General features: G+C 49.5%; 2 protein-coding genes across 25 annotated transcripts in view; one reads left to right on the top strand and one right to left on the bottom strand.

Annotated features, from left to right (window-relative positions):
* Positions 1-15,864, bottom strand: part of LOC108589316 (E3 ubiquitin-protein ligase RNF216) — a 103,157-nt gene that overhangs the window by 27,053 nt on the left and 60,240 nt on the right. The window contains exon 9 of one of the 22 annotated variants that reach the window (XR_013530288.1): positions 4,925-5,022. The exons of 19 other annotated variants lie outside the window; for them this stretch is intronic. Coding sequence is in view for 2 of the 3 variants with exons in the window: in XM_054248819.2 (XP_054104794.1) it covers positions 2,267-2,343 (77 nt within the window). In the remaining variant the exon portion in view is untranslated. Of the gene's footprint in view, positions 1-2,026; positions 2,344-3,749; positions 5,023-15,864 lie in introns of those variants that run through there. 2 more of the 22 variants (XM_054248819.2, XM_054248822.2) reach the window with 2 other exon arrangements.
* Positions 6,073-15,694, top strand: LOC100405854 (speedy protein E21-like). Of its 3 annotated transcripts, XM_054248833.2 has the most exons (6): positions 6,073-6,345; positions 7,399-7,617; positions 9,502-9,687; positions 13,967-14,135; positions 14,248-14,351; positions 15,207-15,691. In XM_054248833.2, the coding sequence occupies exons 1-4, from the start codon at positions 6,237-6,239 to the stop codon at positions 14,128-14,130; spliced, it is 678 nt and encodes a 225-aa protein (XP_054104808.1). In that variant the 5' UTR covers positions 6,073-6,236; the 3' UTR covers positions 14,131-14,135; positions 14,248-14,351; positions 15,207-15,691. The 3 variants fall into 3 exon arrangements, with proteins under 3 accessions (XP_054104808.1, XP_078214135.1, XP_035147960.1); XM_078358009.1 differs by having other exon boundaries at positions 6,073-7,617; positions 15,207-15,694; XM_035292069.3 differs by having other exon boundaries at positions 6,073-7,617; positions 14,248-15,694.

Consider the following 15,864-nt stretch of genomic DNA (forward strand, 5'->3'; position numbering starts at 1 on the left):
CCAGCCTGTAACACTGGTGCTCGCACAGTCCCGCCTTTCATCTGCCGTCTCTCATCTCCCTCCTCAATTTTCTCACACCCTCAGTCCAGTTCTCTTAACTCTACTTCCTGCAGGGATACTCTGGCCAACACCCAAATATGACCCTGCCTCTGCCTTGAAGAACTGCATTTGCAGCTGCAGCAAGAGGGAGATCCCAGCCTTGGACCCTGCTAGTCAGCCCCCACCCCGCCCCCAGCCTCACCGCCCTAGGAGCCTCCCCTGTGCCAAGTCCTCAGTACCACTCATCATTACCCCTTACAAAAGCTCCTCCCTGGTCCTGGAAGACCCTTTCGCCCTTTCACATGCAAGATATTATTTTTCTTTAAGTCTGGCCTGAAGTCACCCCTTCCCCAGTTGAAACTGACCCTCCCTCACCTGAGTGTTCATGGATCCTGATAGTTGGGGTAACTATCAGGGGGCCTACCCCTGGATCACTGCCACCTGTTAATGTGACCAACACCTCTGTAGGACTGAAGCCAAGGAGGAGCCCCAGCTCTGTGCTCCCCAAGATCGGACCCAGCCACTCAGTAGATGTTTTGAATGAGCTCAGATGCCTGAAATAACAACCACTCCACATCCTGCCTTCGTTTCCCTCCTAGCTAAGTGCCCACCACTGGCTGCGATGGGGGTCTGCATGAGCCAGACTGAAGAGAAAGAAGGGGGTTACCTTCCCCCCCCACAAGAGATGGGGACTTTCCCCAACAGCACCTCGTCTTCCCCCTAGAGACCCACGCTCTGGAGTACAGTGGAGTTGAAGGGCCTGGATGGGCAGAGAAGCTCCAGGGGAAGGGAGGGGAACAAACCCACTCTTAGGGAAGAGCGGCGTCCCCTGTGCAGAGAACAAGCCCCCAGCTCACCTGCGTCCAGGTGGTCACAGCAGCAGGTGCCCTGTGCCAGCTTCCAGGCAACACTGGGGACCAAGGAGGCAGAGCTACAGGGCGGAGAGGGGCAGTGAGATGAGGGACCAGCCGCTGCTTGGGACCCACTAATTGTCAAGTCCACCAGCCCAACTCAGCAGCATCCAACACCCAGGGGAGACGTCAGGAGGAGCCACTCCCAGGACCCCAGTGCAGTGCGGGTTCTGCAGCAAGTGGGTGCCGGCCACGCCCTGGAGCCAGGGCACCGCCCCTCCCACTTGTGTCCGAGGTGCCAGTCACCGTGGGAACAGCCCGGAGTCCGGAAATGCCCACATCATAGTCCCACACCTGAAAAACTCTGTGTAAGGGACCCCACACCCCCACCGCCACCCCCCCCCCCCACACACACACAGACTACAACTCCCGGAAGCCTCCACAACGCCACGCTTCTGGTTAGGCCACCGTGAACTATCACAGACTACAACTCCCGGAAGCCTCCACGACACCACGCTTCTGGTTAGGCCACCGTGAACTATTGGCCACAGCTGCAGCCACGTGGGAGGTGGCCATGGGCTGGCAGGGTGTTGTGCAGTGGCTCTGGCTGACTGGGGGTTAATGCGCTTTCTTACACCTGCCACACAGCCAAAGGTGGCCCTCATGGGCCCCACGTGTCTGATATGATCTGTCCAAAGCTCTGTGCCATCGTGCTACTTGGGAGGCTGAGACAGAATTCCTTGAACTACTAAGCCAAGATCTTGCCACTGAACTCTAACATGGGCCATAGAGCCAGACCCTGTCTGAAAAGAAGAAAAAAAAAGAGAAAGAGACAGAAAATCTCAGAAACAGACATATTTACAGATCAGGAATATTGAGATGATTATGTAAATGGAGAAATGCTGTGAGAACTGAATTTTCTCTGGTGGGGATTGGGGTTAGTCAACCAATTTCCACCAGACAGAACATAACATGCATCAATTATCTATAATTTTTTTAAGTGGTATAAAATACCTTAAATATAATGAACAAAGTCGAACTCAAAATCATGGTCTTCCAAATATGCTTCATTTTCCGTTAAAATGCAATTTTCTTTTTCTGCTTTTACCTCATCCTCTTCAGGAAGTAGAGTTCTGGGTAATATTATTCTTCTTTCTTTTTTTAAGACGAAATTTCACTCGTTGCCCAGGCTGGAGTGCAATGGTGGGATCTCAGCTCACTGCAACCTCTGCCTCCCAGGTTCAAGTGATTCTTTTGTCTCAGCCTCCTGAGTAGCTGCGATTACAGGCACCTGCCACCATGCCCAGCTAATTTTTGTATTTTTAGTAGAGTTGGGGTTTCACCATGTTGGCCACGCTGGTCTCAAACTCCTGACCTCAGGTGGTCCTCCTGCCTTGGCCCCCCAAAGGGCTGAGATTACAGGTGTGAGCCACTGCACCTGGCCAAAAATACCCTTTAAAAAGGAGAGGAGAAAAGGTTACTTTCCCTTTTGGCAAATAAGACAAATTTAATATAATTCTTTTTTTCTTTTTAGAAAATCCATACCGTGAGGGCCAGACACTGTGGCTCACATCTGTAGTTTCACCACCTTGGGAGGCTGAGGCGGGCAGACTGCTTGAGCCCAGGAGTTTGAGACCACCCTGGGTAACATAGGAAAACCCGGTCTCTACTACAAATACAAAAATTAGCTGGGCATTGTGGTGTATCCTTTTGTCCCAGTTAATCTGGAGGCTGAGGCACAAGAACCGCTTGAACGTAAGAGGCAGAGGTGCAGTGAACTGAGATGGTGCCACAGCACTCCAGCCTGGGCAACAGAGAGAGACAAATAAGACAAAGTTAAAATTTGGGAAGAAAGAAGGAAGGGAGGGAGGGAGGGAGAAAGAAGAGGAAGGGAAAAACAGAGGAAGGAAATCCATGCAGTCCAAATAGCAATAACCAAGAAGTTTGTAAAAGTAAAATAAATATGTTTCTACATATAATATTGCAGGCCAGGCACAGTGGCTCACACCTGTAATCCCAACACTTTGGAAGGCAGAGGTGAGTGGATCTCCTGAGGTCAAGAGATCGAGACCATCCTGGCCAACATGGTGAACTCCTGTCTCTATTAAAAAAAAAAAAAAAAAGTAGCCAGATGCAGTGGCACACACCTGTAATCCCAGCTACTCAGGAGGCTGAGGCAGCAGAATGGCTTGAACCTGGGAGGTGGAGGTTGCAGTGAGATCGCACCATTGCACTCCAGCCTTGGAGATGGAGGCTGCAGTGAGCTATGATCTCACCACTGCACTCCAGCTTGGGGGACAGGGCAAGTCTCTGTTCCCCAAAGATAAAATAAATAGAATATATTGCCAAAATCCTGCCTTCTACAGGCATCTAGTCTAATGGGACTGGGAGAAATCAGGGCAAATAACCTCATCCCAATGTACATTATAATAGGATGTCACTGGTGTGCTATGGGCATGCAGAGGTGGGAAGATGAGGGAAGGCATCACAGAGGCTGTGGGGTGAACTGATGTCAAGAAATGGGTGTTTCCCTTCAGAACCACACATGTGCAGGACTCAGACAGAAAACACACATGCAAAGTCAAGTGGTGGGCATTTCGAAGGAGTAGTGAAACCAGGCCAGGAAACACCAGGATGGTTAGCCGGTTTGGCTGTAGAGAGGGTGGAATTGGCACTGTGGACCTGGCCTCGATTTCAAAAGACATCAGCTAGTGAAGCTGTTCAGGTGGGCAGTGGGGGTTCAGAACTGTGCCGCTTTGGAGAGACGTTCGGGCGGCACTAGGAAGCCCCCTGGCTTGGGGACAGGCTCCACGAGACTCCAGCAGGGAGCATTTGACAGTGGATTCCAGTGATGCGATGGAGACCTGAATTATTATTTATTTCGAAACTCTGCCTCTAAATGAATAAACAAATAAAGCAGACGGGATAATGAGCACAATATATTTTACCGTAAAAATGAACTCTCAAAGAATACATGAATGACAGATCCATTATGCCATTCTTACACAAATCCCAAAAGGATTTTTAAAAGAAAATGACAATGTAAAATACTGTGAACAAACACACCTGAAAGGTATGTCCTCTTAAAGACAGGCAAAAATTAAACCCCATGGAATCCAGTAGTACATTTTCCCTGGGGATGAGCATAGATTTGCATGGATACATTTGCAAGGAATGTCTGTGTGCCTGGCAAGTTAGGTAACCTTTCTCTGATGTCATTTTCTCGTCTGTCCTTAAACACTCATATTCTAGGTCATGGTTAGGTGATGACTGCTGTTCACCTCTCCAGACTCAGCACCCGTCACTGCCACATGGATGGTGTGGGAAACACCTGACCCTGCCCTGGTGCCTCCTGGAGCCAAAAGGACATTCCCTTTCTCCCCTGCCAGGAAGCTCAGCACATTGCTGCAGGGGTGTTGGGTGCTGTGGGCCAGAATGGAACCGAGTCCAAATCATTCTGCTCACTGCACTGCCTCCAAAAAATCTAGAGAAAGAAAAGTGACTTCATTTTGGAGAGCCAGCAAACCAAGAACATGATAGGTGGATGTCCTACCTAGCCATCTTAAAAAACATGAATCTCAGGCAGACAGATCACAAGATTTGGAGTTCGAGAGCAGCCTGGACAACATGGGGAAACCAAGTCTCTACTAAAAAAACAAAAATTAGCTAGGCATGGTGGCCCACACCTGTAATTCCAGCTACTTAGGAGGCTGAGGCAGGAGAATCGCTTGAACCGGGGATGGGGAGGTTGCAGTGAGCAGAGATTATGCCACTGCACCACTGTACTCCAGCCTGGGTAAAAGAGCAAGACTTCATCTCAAAACAAACAAACCACCCTCCCCTCCCCCCCAAAAAAATCAGGCATTAATATAGAGGCCAGGGGTGGAGGCCTGTAATCCCAACATTTTGGGAGGCCAAACTGGGAGGATTATGTGAGCACATTAGTCTTGAGACCAGCCTGGGCAACATGGAGGAACCTTGCCTCTACCAAAAACAAAACAAAACAAAACTTAGCTGGGCGCAGTGGCGTGTACCTGTGGTCCCAGCTACTCGGGAGGCGTAGGCAGGAGGATCACTTGAGTCTGAGAGGCAGAAGTTGCAGTGACCTTTGATCACACCATTGTATTCTAGCCTGAGTGATAGAGCCAGAAAAAAATAAAAATAACCTTTAAAAAAAGGCGTGAATCTCAAGTATCCTTTGATATTGGGGAAAGGGGAACAAAGAGAGGGCTGAGGTTAGGAGGCAGTTGGTCACCACAGACAGCTGGGTGTTGGCGGGAATCTGGGTTTTCGTGGGAATCCAAGGAGGTTGCCAAACTTTTTTTTCTTTTTGAGATGGAGTTTTGCTCTTGCCGCCAAAGGCTGGTGTACAATGGTGGCACAAGCTCAGCCCACCGCAACCTCTACTTCCCAGGTTCAAGTGATTCTCCTCCCTCAGCCTCCTGAGTAGCTGGGATCATAGGCTACCACCACCACACCAAGCTAATTTTTGTATTTTTACTAGAGACACGGTTTCACAATGTTGTCAGGGTGGTCTTGAATTCCTGACCTCGGCCTCCAAGAGCTGGGATTTAAGGCTGCTGCTGCCTGGCGGAAGGCTGCTAAACTTCTTTATCCTTGGTCAGGTCACAAAGGTCCTCTACATCTTTAACACAACCTTGTTTTTATTGTTTGTTTAAGACAGAGTCTCACTCTGTCACCAGACTGGAATGCAGTGGTGGCAGGATCTCAGCTCACTGCAACCTCCGTCTCCCAGGTTCAAGTTATTCTCCTGCCACAGCCGCCCAAGTAGCTGTGACTACAGGCGCACGCCACCATGCCCAGCTAATTTTGTATTTTTGGTACAGACAGGGTTTCATCATCTTGGGCTGGATGGTCTCGTGATAGGCCTGCCTCAGTCTCCCAGAGTGCTGGGATTAGAGGCGTGAGCTGGGACAGGGAACAGAGGGATGCGGAGACCGTGAAGATGCTTTTGGATAATGGTCTGAGGTTGGGACAGTGGCAGGAGACACCACTGACCACAGGAGATCCAGACACTATTGACCCTGGATCTCCAGGAAAAGAGACCAGCCTGGCAGTTACATGTGTTGTTCTTCAAACTAGTTGCCCAGTTGGAATGACCGATGACATAAGAGTTCCAACCTTCCTGATTGGACCACACTCAGTGGGTGCTCGGAAACCCAGGTACACAACAGTATCTTCTCAGAGCGGTTCTCCACTCCTGACTTCTCCCCAGCCTTGAGAATAGATAACGCACTTTTACTGGTCCTGATAAGAGTTTGGAAGAAGGCTTTGGACAGAACAGAAAACAGGTTCCGTAAGAGGGAACACAGTTTGGGCGACACCATGGCCAGCTGTCAACTGCAGCCGCAGCTTGAGGAGAGGAGCCCCCAGCCTAGCACCTCGGGGTACTCCATCCTGGAAGTGACAGATGATGAAGTGCCAGGACCATCAGGTGAGGGGACTGGAGGAAGAAGAGATGGGAGAGGATTGACTAAGAAGAAGGAAGGGGGCTGGGCGAGGTGGCTCACACCTATAATACCAACATTATGGGAAGATGAGGCGGGTGGATCACCTGAGGTCAGGAGTCAGAGATAAGCCTGGCCAGTATGGCGAAACCTTGTCTCTACTAAAATACAAACATTAGCTGAATGGTAGTGGAGTACAATGGTGCGATCTCGACTCACTGCAACCTCCGCCTCCTGGGTTCAGGCAATTCTCCGGCCTCATCCTCCGGAGTAGCTGGGATTACAGGCACGAATCACCATGTCCAGCTAATTATTTGTATTTTTAGTAGAGACGGGGTTTTACCATGTTGACCAGGATGGTCTTGATCTCTTGACCTCATGATCCACCCGCCTCGGCCTCTCAAAGTGCTGGGATTACAGGCTTGAGACACCGCAGCCGGCCTGACCCTGTTTCAAAAAAAAAAAGGGCCCACAAGTCAGGAAGAAGCTCCTGAGGAGGGTGTGTGAAAAGAAAGGAGGGACTCAGGCCAGGCCCAGTGGCTCACACCTCTAATCCCAGCATGCTGGGGAGCTGAGGCAGGCGGATCACTTAAAAACAGGAGTTTGAGACAGCCTGGCCAACATCTTAAAATCCGGTCTCTACAAAAAATACAAAAACAATCTAGGTGTTATAGTGGGCATCTGTAAGCCAAGCTACTTGGGAGACTGAGGCAGGAGAATCACTGAAACCCAGGAGATGAAGGCTGCAGTGAGCTAAAAAGGCACCACTACACTCCTGCTTGGGTGACAAAGCAAGACTCTGTTTTAAAAAAAAAAAAATGAGGGACTCAGAGAGCCAGGGACCAGGGAAGGAAATGAGGAAGCATTCTGAGGAGAAATGGAAGAATGGGGAGGAGGAGAGGCACATGGGGTTCGGCAAGGGAGAAGCCAGCAGCCTGAGGGGCTGGGAGGATGGAGAGCGGTTTGGGGTTTTGGGTCAGGGTCTAAGGTGATCAACTGCAGAATCATTAATTACACGGTGGCCTGCTTTCTTTACTCAGTCCCTTGGGTAGATCCCGGCACCCCGAGTAAGTTCCTTTACTGGAACATGAAGAGGGAGTGGTTGGACAAATCTGAGGAGGAGCCCAAGGAGGAGACAGAGAAGAAGCCTGAGGAGACCTGGGTGCTAGACACCCTGTGTGGGCTCAAGATGAAGTTAAAGCGAGAGTGTGTGTCACCCGTGCTCCCTGAGCACTACAAGGCTTTCAACAGGCTGCCTGGTAAGAGGACACCCCAGAGAGCACCTCCAATCCTGTTCTTTTAAAAAGAAGCTTCCCATAACTATACTTGTCACATGGGAAAAATATGCCCCACAGTGGGTGAGCTCTCCATGCAGGAGGACTTGACATTCCTAAGCTTCACTTATAAGGTATGCTTAGCAGGCCATAGAGGACTCGGCTAGACTTGATAAGGTTCTGTGATTGGGATAAGAAAGTTTGGTTTCAGGCTAGGCGTTGTGGCTCATGCCTGAGATCCCAGCACATTGGGAGACTGAGGCAAGAGCATCGCTTGAACTCAGGACTTGGAGGCTGCAATGAGCTGTGACTGCACCACTGCACTCCAGCTTGCATGACAGTACAAAACCCTGTCTCACAAGAACAACAAAGGCCAGGCAAGGTAGCTCATGCCTGTAATCCCAGCACTTTGGGAGGCCAAGGTGGGTAGATCACCTGAGGTCAGGAGTTGGAGACCAGCCTGACCAACATGGTGAAACCCTGTCTCTACTCAACATAAAAAATTAGACAGCTGTGGTGGCGCAAGCCTATAATCGTAGCTACTCGGGAGGCTGAGGCAGGAGAATCACTTCAACCAGGGAGGCAGAGGCTGCAAATGAGCCAACATGGCACCACTGCATTCCAGCCTGGGTGACAAAGTGAGACTGTCTCCAAAATTAAATAAAAATAAAAATTAAATTAAAAAAAAAACACAGAAAGCAGTTTAAGCTGTGCACACTTAATGTCTCTTGCTGACTTTATTTGCTTTTTAGAGACAGAGTCTTGCCCTATCACCCAAGCTGGACTGCAATGGCGTGATCTTGACTCACTACAACCTCCGCCTCCTGGATAAGCAATTATCCTGCCTAAGCTTCCCGAGTAGCTGGGATTACAAGCCAGGATCACACCATGCCTGCTAATTTTTTATATTTTTAGTAGAGACGAGGTTTCACTGTGGTAGCCAGAATGGCCTTGAACTCCTGACCTCATGCTCGCCTCGACATCCAAAAGTGCTGGGATTACAGACATGGGCCACCATACCCACCTAATATGTTTGTCTTCAAACGGGATGCCAGGTTGGAATAACCAGTGACATGAGAGATTCCATTCTTCCTGATTGGACTGAACTTTGTTGGCGCTTGGGAGCTCAGGTGGATGATAGCATCTTCTCAGAGCTGTTCTCCACTCCCGACTGCTACCCAGCCTTGAGAATACGAAATGCACTCTTCTGGGTCCTAGTCGAGTCTGGAAGAAGGCTTTGGATAGAACAGGAACTAGGTTCCATGGGAGGGAACAGAGTTTGGGAGAGATCATGGCTAGATGTCAACCGCAGCCACAGGTTGAGGAGAGGAGCCCCCAGCCTAGCACCTTGAGGTGCTCCCTGTTGGAGGTGGTAGAAGATGAAGTGCCAGGACCATCAGGCGAGGGGACTGGAGGAAGAAAAGATGGGAGAGGATTGACTAAGAAGAAGGAAGGGGGCCGGGCACAGTGGCTCACACCTGTAATCCCAGCACTTTGGGAAGCTGAGGTAGGTAGATCACCTGAGGTCAGGAGTTTGAATCCAGCACGGCCAACACGATGGAACCCTATCTCTTCTAAAAATACAAACATAATCCTGGTAATACTGCTGCACATCTGTAATCCCAGCTACTCAGGAGGCTGAGGCAGGAGAAGCGCTTAAGTCTGGAAGGCGGAGGTTCCAGTGAGCTGAGAGGAGAGACACATGGGGTTCATCAAGGGAGAAAGATGGACAAATGGCTCACAGAAGCCAACAGTCTGCGGGGCTGGGGAGGATGGAGAGTGCATTGGGGTTTTGGGTCAGGGTCTAAGGTGATCAATTGCAGAAGTATTACACAGTGACCTGCTTTCTTTACTCATCTCCTTGGGTAGATTCCAGCCCGCCTAGTTTCCTTTCTTGGCAAAAGAAGAGGGACTGGTCGGACGAATCGGAGGAGGAGCTGGAGGAGAAGACAGAGAAGGAGTGCACCCCTGAGCCTGAGGAGACCCCGGTGCTAGACACCCTGTGTGGGCTCAAGATGAGAATAAAGAGACGGCGAGTGTCACCCGTGCTGCCTGGTAGGAGGACACCCCAGAAAGCACCTCCAATCCTGTTCTTGTAAAAAAGAGGACAGTTTCCATAACCATGCTTTCTCAATGAGAAATGCACCCCAGTGGGTAAGCTTTCCATGTGGGAGGACTCAGAGGATCCAAAGCATCACTACTGAGGGACACTTGGGAGGCCACAGATGATTTGACTAGACTTGATAAAGGTCAGTGATAGGGATAAGAAAGCTTGCTTTCAGGCCAGGCATGGTGGCTCATGCCTGAGATCCCAGCATATTGGGAGGCTGTGGCAAGAACATCACTTGAACTCAGGACTTTGAGGCTGCAGTGAGCTATGGCTGCACCACTGCACTCCAGCCTGGGTGACAGAGCAAAACCCTGTCTCAGAAGAAAAACCAAGTCCAGGTGCAGAAGCTCATGCCTGTAATCCCAGCACTTTGATAGGCCAAGGTGGGTAGATTATCTGAGGTCAGGAATTCGAGACCAGCCTGACTACCATGGTGAAACCCAGTCTCTACTGAAAACACAAAATGAGATGGGCATGGTGGTGCATGCCTGTGTTCCCAGCTACTCAGAAGGCTGAGACAAGAGAATTGCTTAAACCCAGGAGGCAGAAGTTGCAAGTGAGCCAAGATTGCGCCACTGCATTCTATCCTGAGCATCAGAGTGAGAGTCTGTCTCCAAAAAATAAATAACAATAAAAGAAAGGAAAACAAAATCAAAAAAATAAAGAAAGCAGTTTAGCTGTCCTGAAACTTAATGTCCCTTGATGACTTTTCTCATTCATTCATTTGAGAAGGAGCCTGCCCTATCGCCCAGGCTAGAGTGCAATGGCGCAATCTCGGCTCACTGCAACCTCTGCCTCCCAGGTGGAAGCGATTCTTCTGCCTCAGCCTCTCGAATGGCTGGGATTAAAGGACAGCACCACCATGCCTGGCTAATTTTTTGTATTTTTAGTAGAGATGAGGTTTCACTGTGTTAGCCAGGATGGTCTCCAACTCCTGACCTCATGATCTCCCTTCCTCGGCTTCCCAAAGTGCTGGGATGACAGGTGTGAGCCACCGTGCCTCACCTCTATGTTTTTCTTCAAACAGTTGGCCAGGTTGGAATGACCAAACACATCTGCAATTCCAAACTTCCTGACTGGAAGGACTGACCTCCGTGGGTGCTTGGGAGCTCAGGTGGACAACAGCATCTTCTCAGAGCTGTTTTCCATACCCGACTTCTCCCCAGCCTTGAGACTAGACAATGCCCTCCTCAGGGTCCTAGTACAGACTGGATGAAGGCTTTGAACAGAACGGGGTCCAGGTTTCATGGGAGGGAACAGAGTTTGGAAGAGATCATGGCCAGCTGTCAACCTCAGCCCCAGGTTGAGGAGAGGAGCCCCCCAGCCTAGCACCTTAGGGTACTCCTCCCGGAGGTGGTGGACAACGAAGTGCCAGGACCATCAGGCGAGGGGACTGGAGGAAGGAGAGATGGCAGAGGATTGACCAAGAAGAAGAGAGGGGGCTGGGCACGATGGCTTCTGCTTGTAATCCCAGCATTTTGGGAGGTCATGGCAGTTGGATCACCTGAGGTCAAGAGTTCGAGATGAGTCTGCCAAAACGGTGAAACCCTGTCTCTACTAAAATAACAAAAATTACCCAGGCAGTATTGGTGCATGCCTGTAATCCTAGCTACTTGGAAGGCTGAGGCAGGAGAATTCTTGAGCCTGGGAAGCAGAGGTTATGGTGAACTGAGATTGCATCTCGGCATTCCAGTCTAGTTGAGAGAGTGGGACGCTGTCTCCAAAAAAAAAAAAAAAAAGAAGAAGAAAAAGAAAGGAAGAAAGAAAGACCCAAGAGTCAGGAAGGAAGGAACATCTGAGGGAGTGTGTGGGGGAAGAAAAAAGGGACTACGGCTGGGTGGAGTGGCCCACACCTGTAACCCCAGGACTTTGGGAAGCCAAGGCAGAAGGATCACTTCTGCCTTGAGTACTCCTTGAGGCCAGGAGTATGAGACCAGCCTGGCCAACATGGTAAAACCCCGTCTCTACTAAAAGCACAAAAATGAGCCAGGTGTTATGGTGGGCACCTGTAATCCCAGCTACTTGGGAGGCTGAAGAATCACTGGAACCCTGGAGACGGAGGTTGCAGCAAGAGGAGACTACACCACAACAATTGGCCATGGAGCCTGGGTGGCAAAGCAAGACGGTCTCAAAAAAAAAAAAAAAAAAAGGTTGGCCCAGAGAGCCAGGGACCAGAGAAGGAAATGAAGTGTTCTGAGGACAGAGAGATGAAAAATGAAGAAGAGGAGAAGAGGCACATGGGGTTCAGCAAGGGAAAGTCAAGAGTCTGCGGGGCTGGGGAGGGTGGAGAGTGCTTTGGGGTTTTGGGTCAGGGTCTATGGTGATCAATTGCAGAAGCATTAGGAGATGGCCTGCTTTCCCGTAATGGATCCTTTGCTGTAAAAGGAAGAGGGAGTGGTCAGATGAATCTGAGGAGGATCCCGAGGAGGAGACAGAGAAGGAGTGCACCCCCCCCAAGCCTGAGGAGACCTGGGTGCTGGAGACACTTCAGGGGCTCAAAATGAAAATGAAGTGAAGACGAGTGTCACCCGTGCTCCCTGAGCACCACCAGGCCTTCAACAGGCTGCTTGGTAGCAGGACACCCCAGAAAGCACCACCAATCCCGTTCTTTCAAAAAAGAGACACTGTGTGTCAGCGGTGAGGGCATCCTGGCTTCTTCCCAGCTCTCTAGCCAGTAGATTCTCACACCCAGGTCCTCCTTCAGCCTCTTCTCAGGGCAGTCTCAGAGTGGGAGCCTCTCTCCCTTGCCCAGTGAAAGTCATTCTCTCCTCTCCCATCCACGTTACCCGAGGCCACTATCCTGAGACTTTTCCCAGGGAGGCACAGTTCTCCTGGCTGCCCTGTTTCTCCCATAGAAACTCCTTTCTGCTTCTCATGCTAACATCTGCTCTCTAATCACAGAGGATCCTATCGTGAAAAGATTCCTGGCCTGGGACAAAGATCTGAGGGTATCCAACAAGATAAGGTCTTTCTCCACGAAACTGTGTTCCTGTTCCAACACAGAGCCTGGGGGAGGGCACAGCTTCCACACCCACAGTTTCCTACCCCTCTTCTCCACCAGCTCCCACCCGATGCTCCACAGTCTTATTTTATTCTGAGACAGAGTTTTGCTCTGTTGCCCAGGCTGGAGGGCAGTGTCTCCATCTCGGCTCAATGCAGACTCCCACTCCAGAATTCAAGCTCCCACCTCAGCCTCCTGATTATCTCAGACTATAGGGCTGTGCTATCACACTTGGACAATTACTTACATATTTATTAAATTTTGTACATATACATATATATATGTATGTATATATATATGTATGTGTATATATATATGTATGTGTATGTATATATGTACGTATGTATATATATGTATGTATATATGTATATATATATATATGTATGTATATATATATGTATGTATATATGTGTATATATATATATATAATTTTTGAGATGGAGCCTTGCTCTGTCAACCAGGTTGGAGTACAATGGCACCAACTTGGCTCACTGCAACCTCTGCCTCCCAGGTTCAAGTAATTCTCTTGCCTCAGCTTTCTGAGTAGCTGGGACTACAGGCCCATGCCATGACGCCCAGCTAATGTTTTGTATTTTTAGTAGACATGACGGTGTTTTGCTGTGTTAACCAGGGTGGTCTCAATCGCCTGACCTGGTGATCCACCCGCCTCAGCCTCCCAAATTGCTGGAATTACAGGCATAAGCCGCCATTCCCATCCTATTTATTTATTGAGAGAGAGTCTCGCTCTGTCTCCCAGGCTACAATGCAGCAGACCTATCTCAGCTCACTACAACCTCAGCCTCCTGGGTTCATGTAATTCTTGTGCCTCAGCCTCTGGAGTAGCTAGGACTAAGGTGTGTGCCACCACACCAGGAAATTTTCATATTTTTAGTAGAGATGGGGTTTCGCCATGTTCAACAGGTTGGTCTCAAACTCCTGGCCTCAAGTCATCCACCCACTTCAGCCTCCCAAAGTGCTGGGATTCCAGGCCTGAGCCACCACTCTTGGCCACCAGTTGGCTTTTTGTCTCCATCCCGAAGGTGTGAGGGGCGCCCTTCAGTAGACATCTGTCCAGCAGGGCCCTCCTGAGGAAGGCATGGCTCTCTGCAGGGTGGGTGCCAGTCCTGAGCTAAGGTCCTCCGCCCTCCTCTCTGGGAAGCTGACCTCAGCCAGAGGACTTTCCCGGTGGTGCCCCTGAGCAGCAGTCTGATTTCTGCCCCCAGCTACCTGGCCAGTGACATGGAGGAGGACAGCCAGGGCCCCAAACAAGCCATCTTCAACTTTCTGTATGGGAAGGACCGCTCCCAGCGATGCTTATTCCAGAAGCTTCAGTTCCAGTTCTTCTGTTCCATGCGCTGCAGGGCTTGAGTTTCCCTGGAGGAGCTGAAAGAGGTGGGTGCGCTATGGGGAGATGGGGAGGCATCAGGAGGTTGGAGGCTGGAAGAGGGGATGGAGGGGTATCCTGGAGGGTCCCCATGTTCTCAAGGGGCGTTTGTTATTGCAGATCCAGGCTTATGACCCAGAGCACTGGGTATGGGCACGAAATCGTGCCCTCTTTTCTTAGAGCTACAGGACCGTGGAGGCCTGAGGTCATCGGCCTGAGAGAAGGTATGTCTGCATCCCCCGGAGTCAAGGCAGAATTTTGTGTCTATTTAGAAAATCCAAGGAACTCAATTGCTTGATGTAGCTTCAAGCATGGGCAACTTGGCGAGATTCACTCTCCACAAAAATTCACAAATTAGCTGGATGATATGGGAGGCATCTCTATTCCCAACTACTCGGGAGGTTGAGGAGGGAGGATCGCTGAAGCCTGGGACACTGGGGCTGAGGGAGAGACCTGATCCTGCCACTGTACTCCATCCAGCCTGGTTGACACAGTGAGACCCTGTCTCAAAATTCATCAGAAATACTGAGTTCCAGGAAGTTCATTAGGATTGACACATTTGAATTACCTATGTGGGTCAAGGATTCAGTGAAGATTCGGTTTACATCTTGTGCAGCTAACCACGTTGAGGACTCAGCATGAGACTTCAACATTAGGAAGTAGGACTATGGATTAGGCTCCGGGACTCCTGGTTTGTGATGTTGTCACATTAGAAACGTATCTAGCGTGGTTAGCAGTTTAGATCTTAAGTGACATGAAAAGCCCCACATGTGATGAAGTCTAAAGCCACATTGTCTGAGGGTTCCTTACTCCCTGGGCAGACCGACTCGAAGTCCTGGCAAGGAAATAGATAACTGGGGATGGCCTTGGGTGTAATAAGTGAGTTTTGGAGTCAGGGTCACCAAAGTGTGCGTATCACAATTGAACAGCACGGTTCAGAAGCAGGCTAGAGAATGAAGGGCAGGAGATGAAACTGGATTGATCAATTGCTCTGAACTCTAGTTAGAATTGACATGGGACGTGAATGACCTTCCTAGAGAACTGCTTCCTTGAAACCTGACCACCTCTCTCACTTCCAGAAAACCAGGCCCAGGGGAAATGCAGATTTTCAGCATGAAGTTGATTCCAATGCTAATGACAGACACCAGGAAAAAGGAGAGGAGCCATTTCTGCAGATCATCTAGAAGAGCCTGGACTGTTCTAGAAGGAGCTGAATAAAGGACAATAGATTGCCCTTCCAGGAGTTGGGGGCGGGGAGACGGTACTTCTAGGAATCTGTGGAAGACAGTGAGAAACCAGGGGTGTTTCTGATTCCACTCCTTCCTGCAGCACCACCTCCCTTTTTATATTGCTGAGTTCCAGCCTCCCTGGGGTGGAACCTGGAGGTTCTGTTTCCTGTAAACTTGGTTGCCCCAGTCCAGGAGAATTTGAAGGCACAGTGCAGGGGCTCAGATTGGCACGGACTTATTTGTAAAATATGAGTGCCATAGGATTGTAACAGATAGCTTCATGCATATGCATTTTTGTGGTTTCTTTGTAAAATGTTGGCCATCAAATAATTAATATGTTTATTTCAAATAGTTTGGAAATTGTTGTACTTTTGAAAACATGCTGTTCCTGTAGAGTTTTTGATGAGAGTTACAGCTGTTATATATACATAAATATAATCTTCTTTTCATTTTTAAGAATTCTTTTCATCCTAAATCTTCTATTAAATTGTTTTATTATAATATGTGC

This window comes from Callithrix jacchus, chromosome 2 (genome assembly GCF_049354715.1).
Source record: "Callithrix jacchus isolate 240 chromosome 2, calJac240_pri, whole genome shotgun sequence".
Lineage (NCBI taxonomy): Eukaryota > Metazoa > Chordata > Mammalia > Primates > Cebidae > Callithrix > Callithrix jacchus.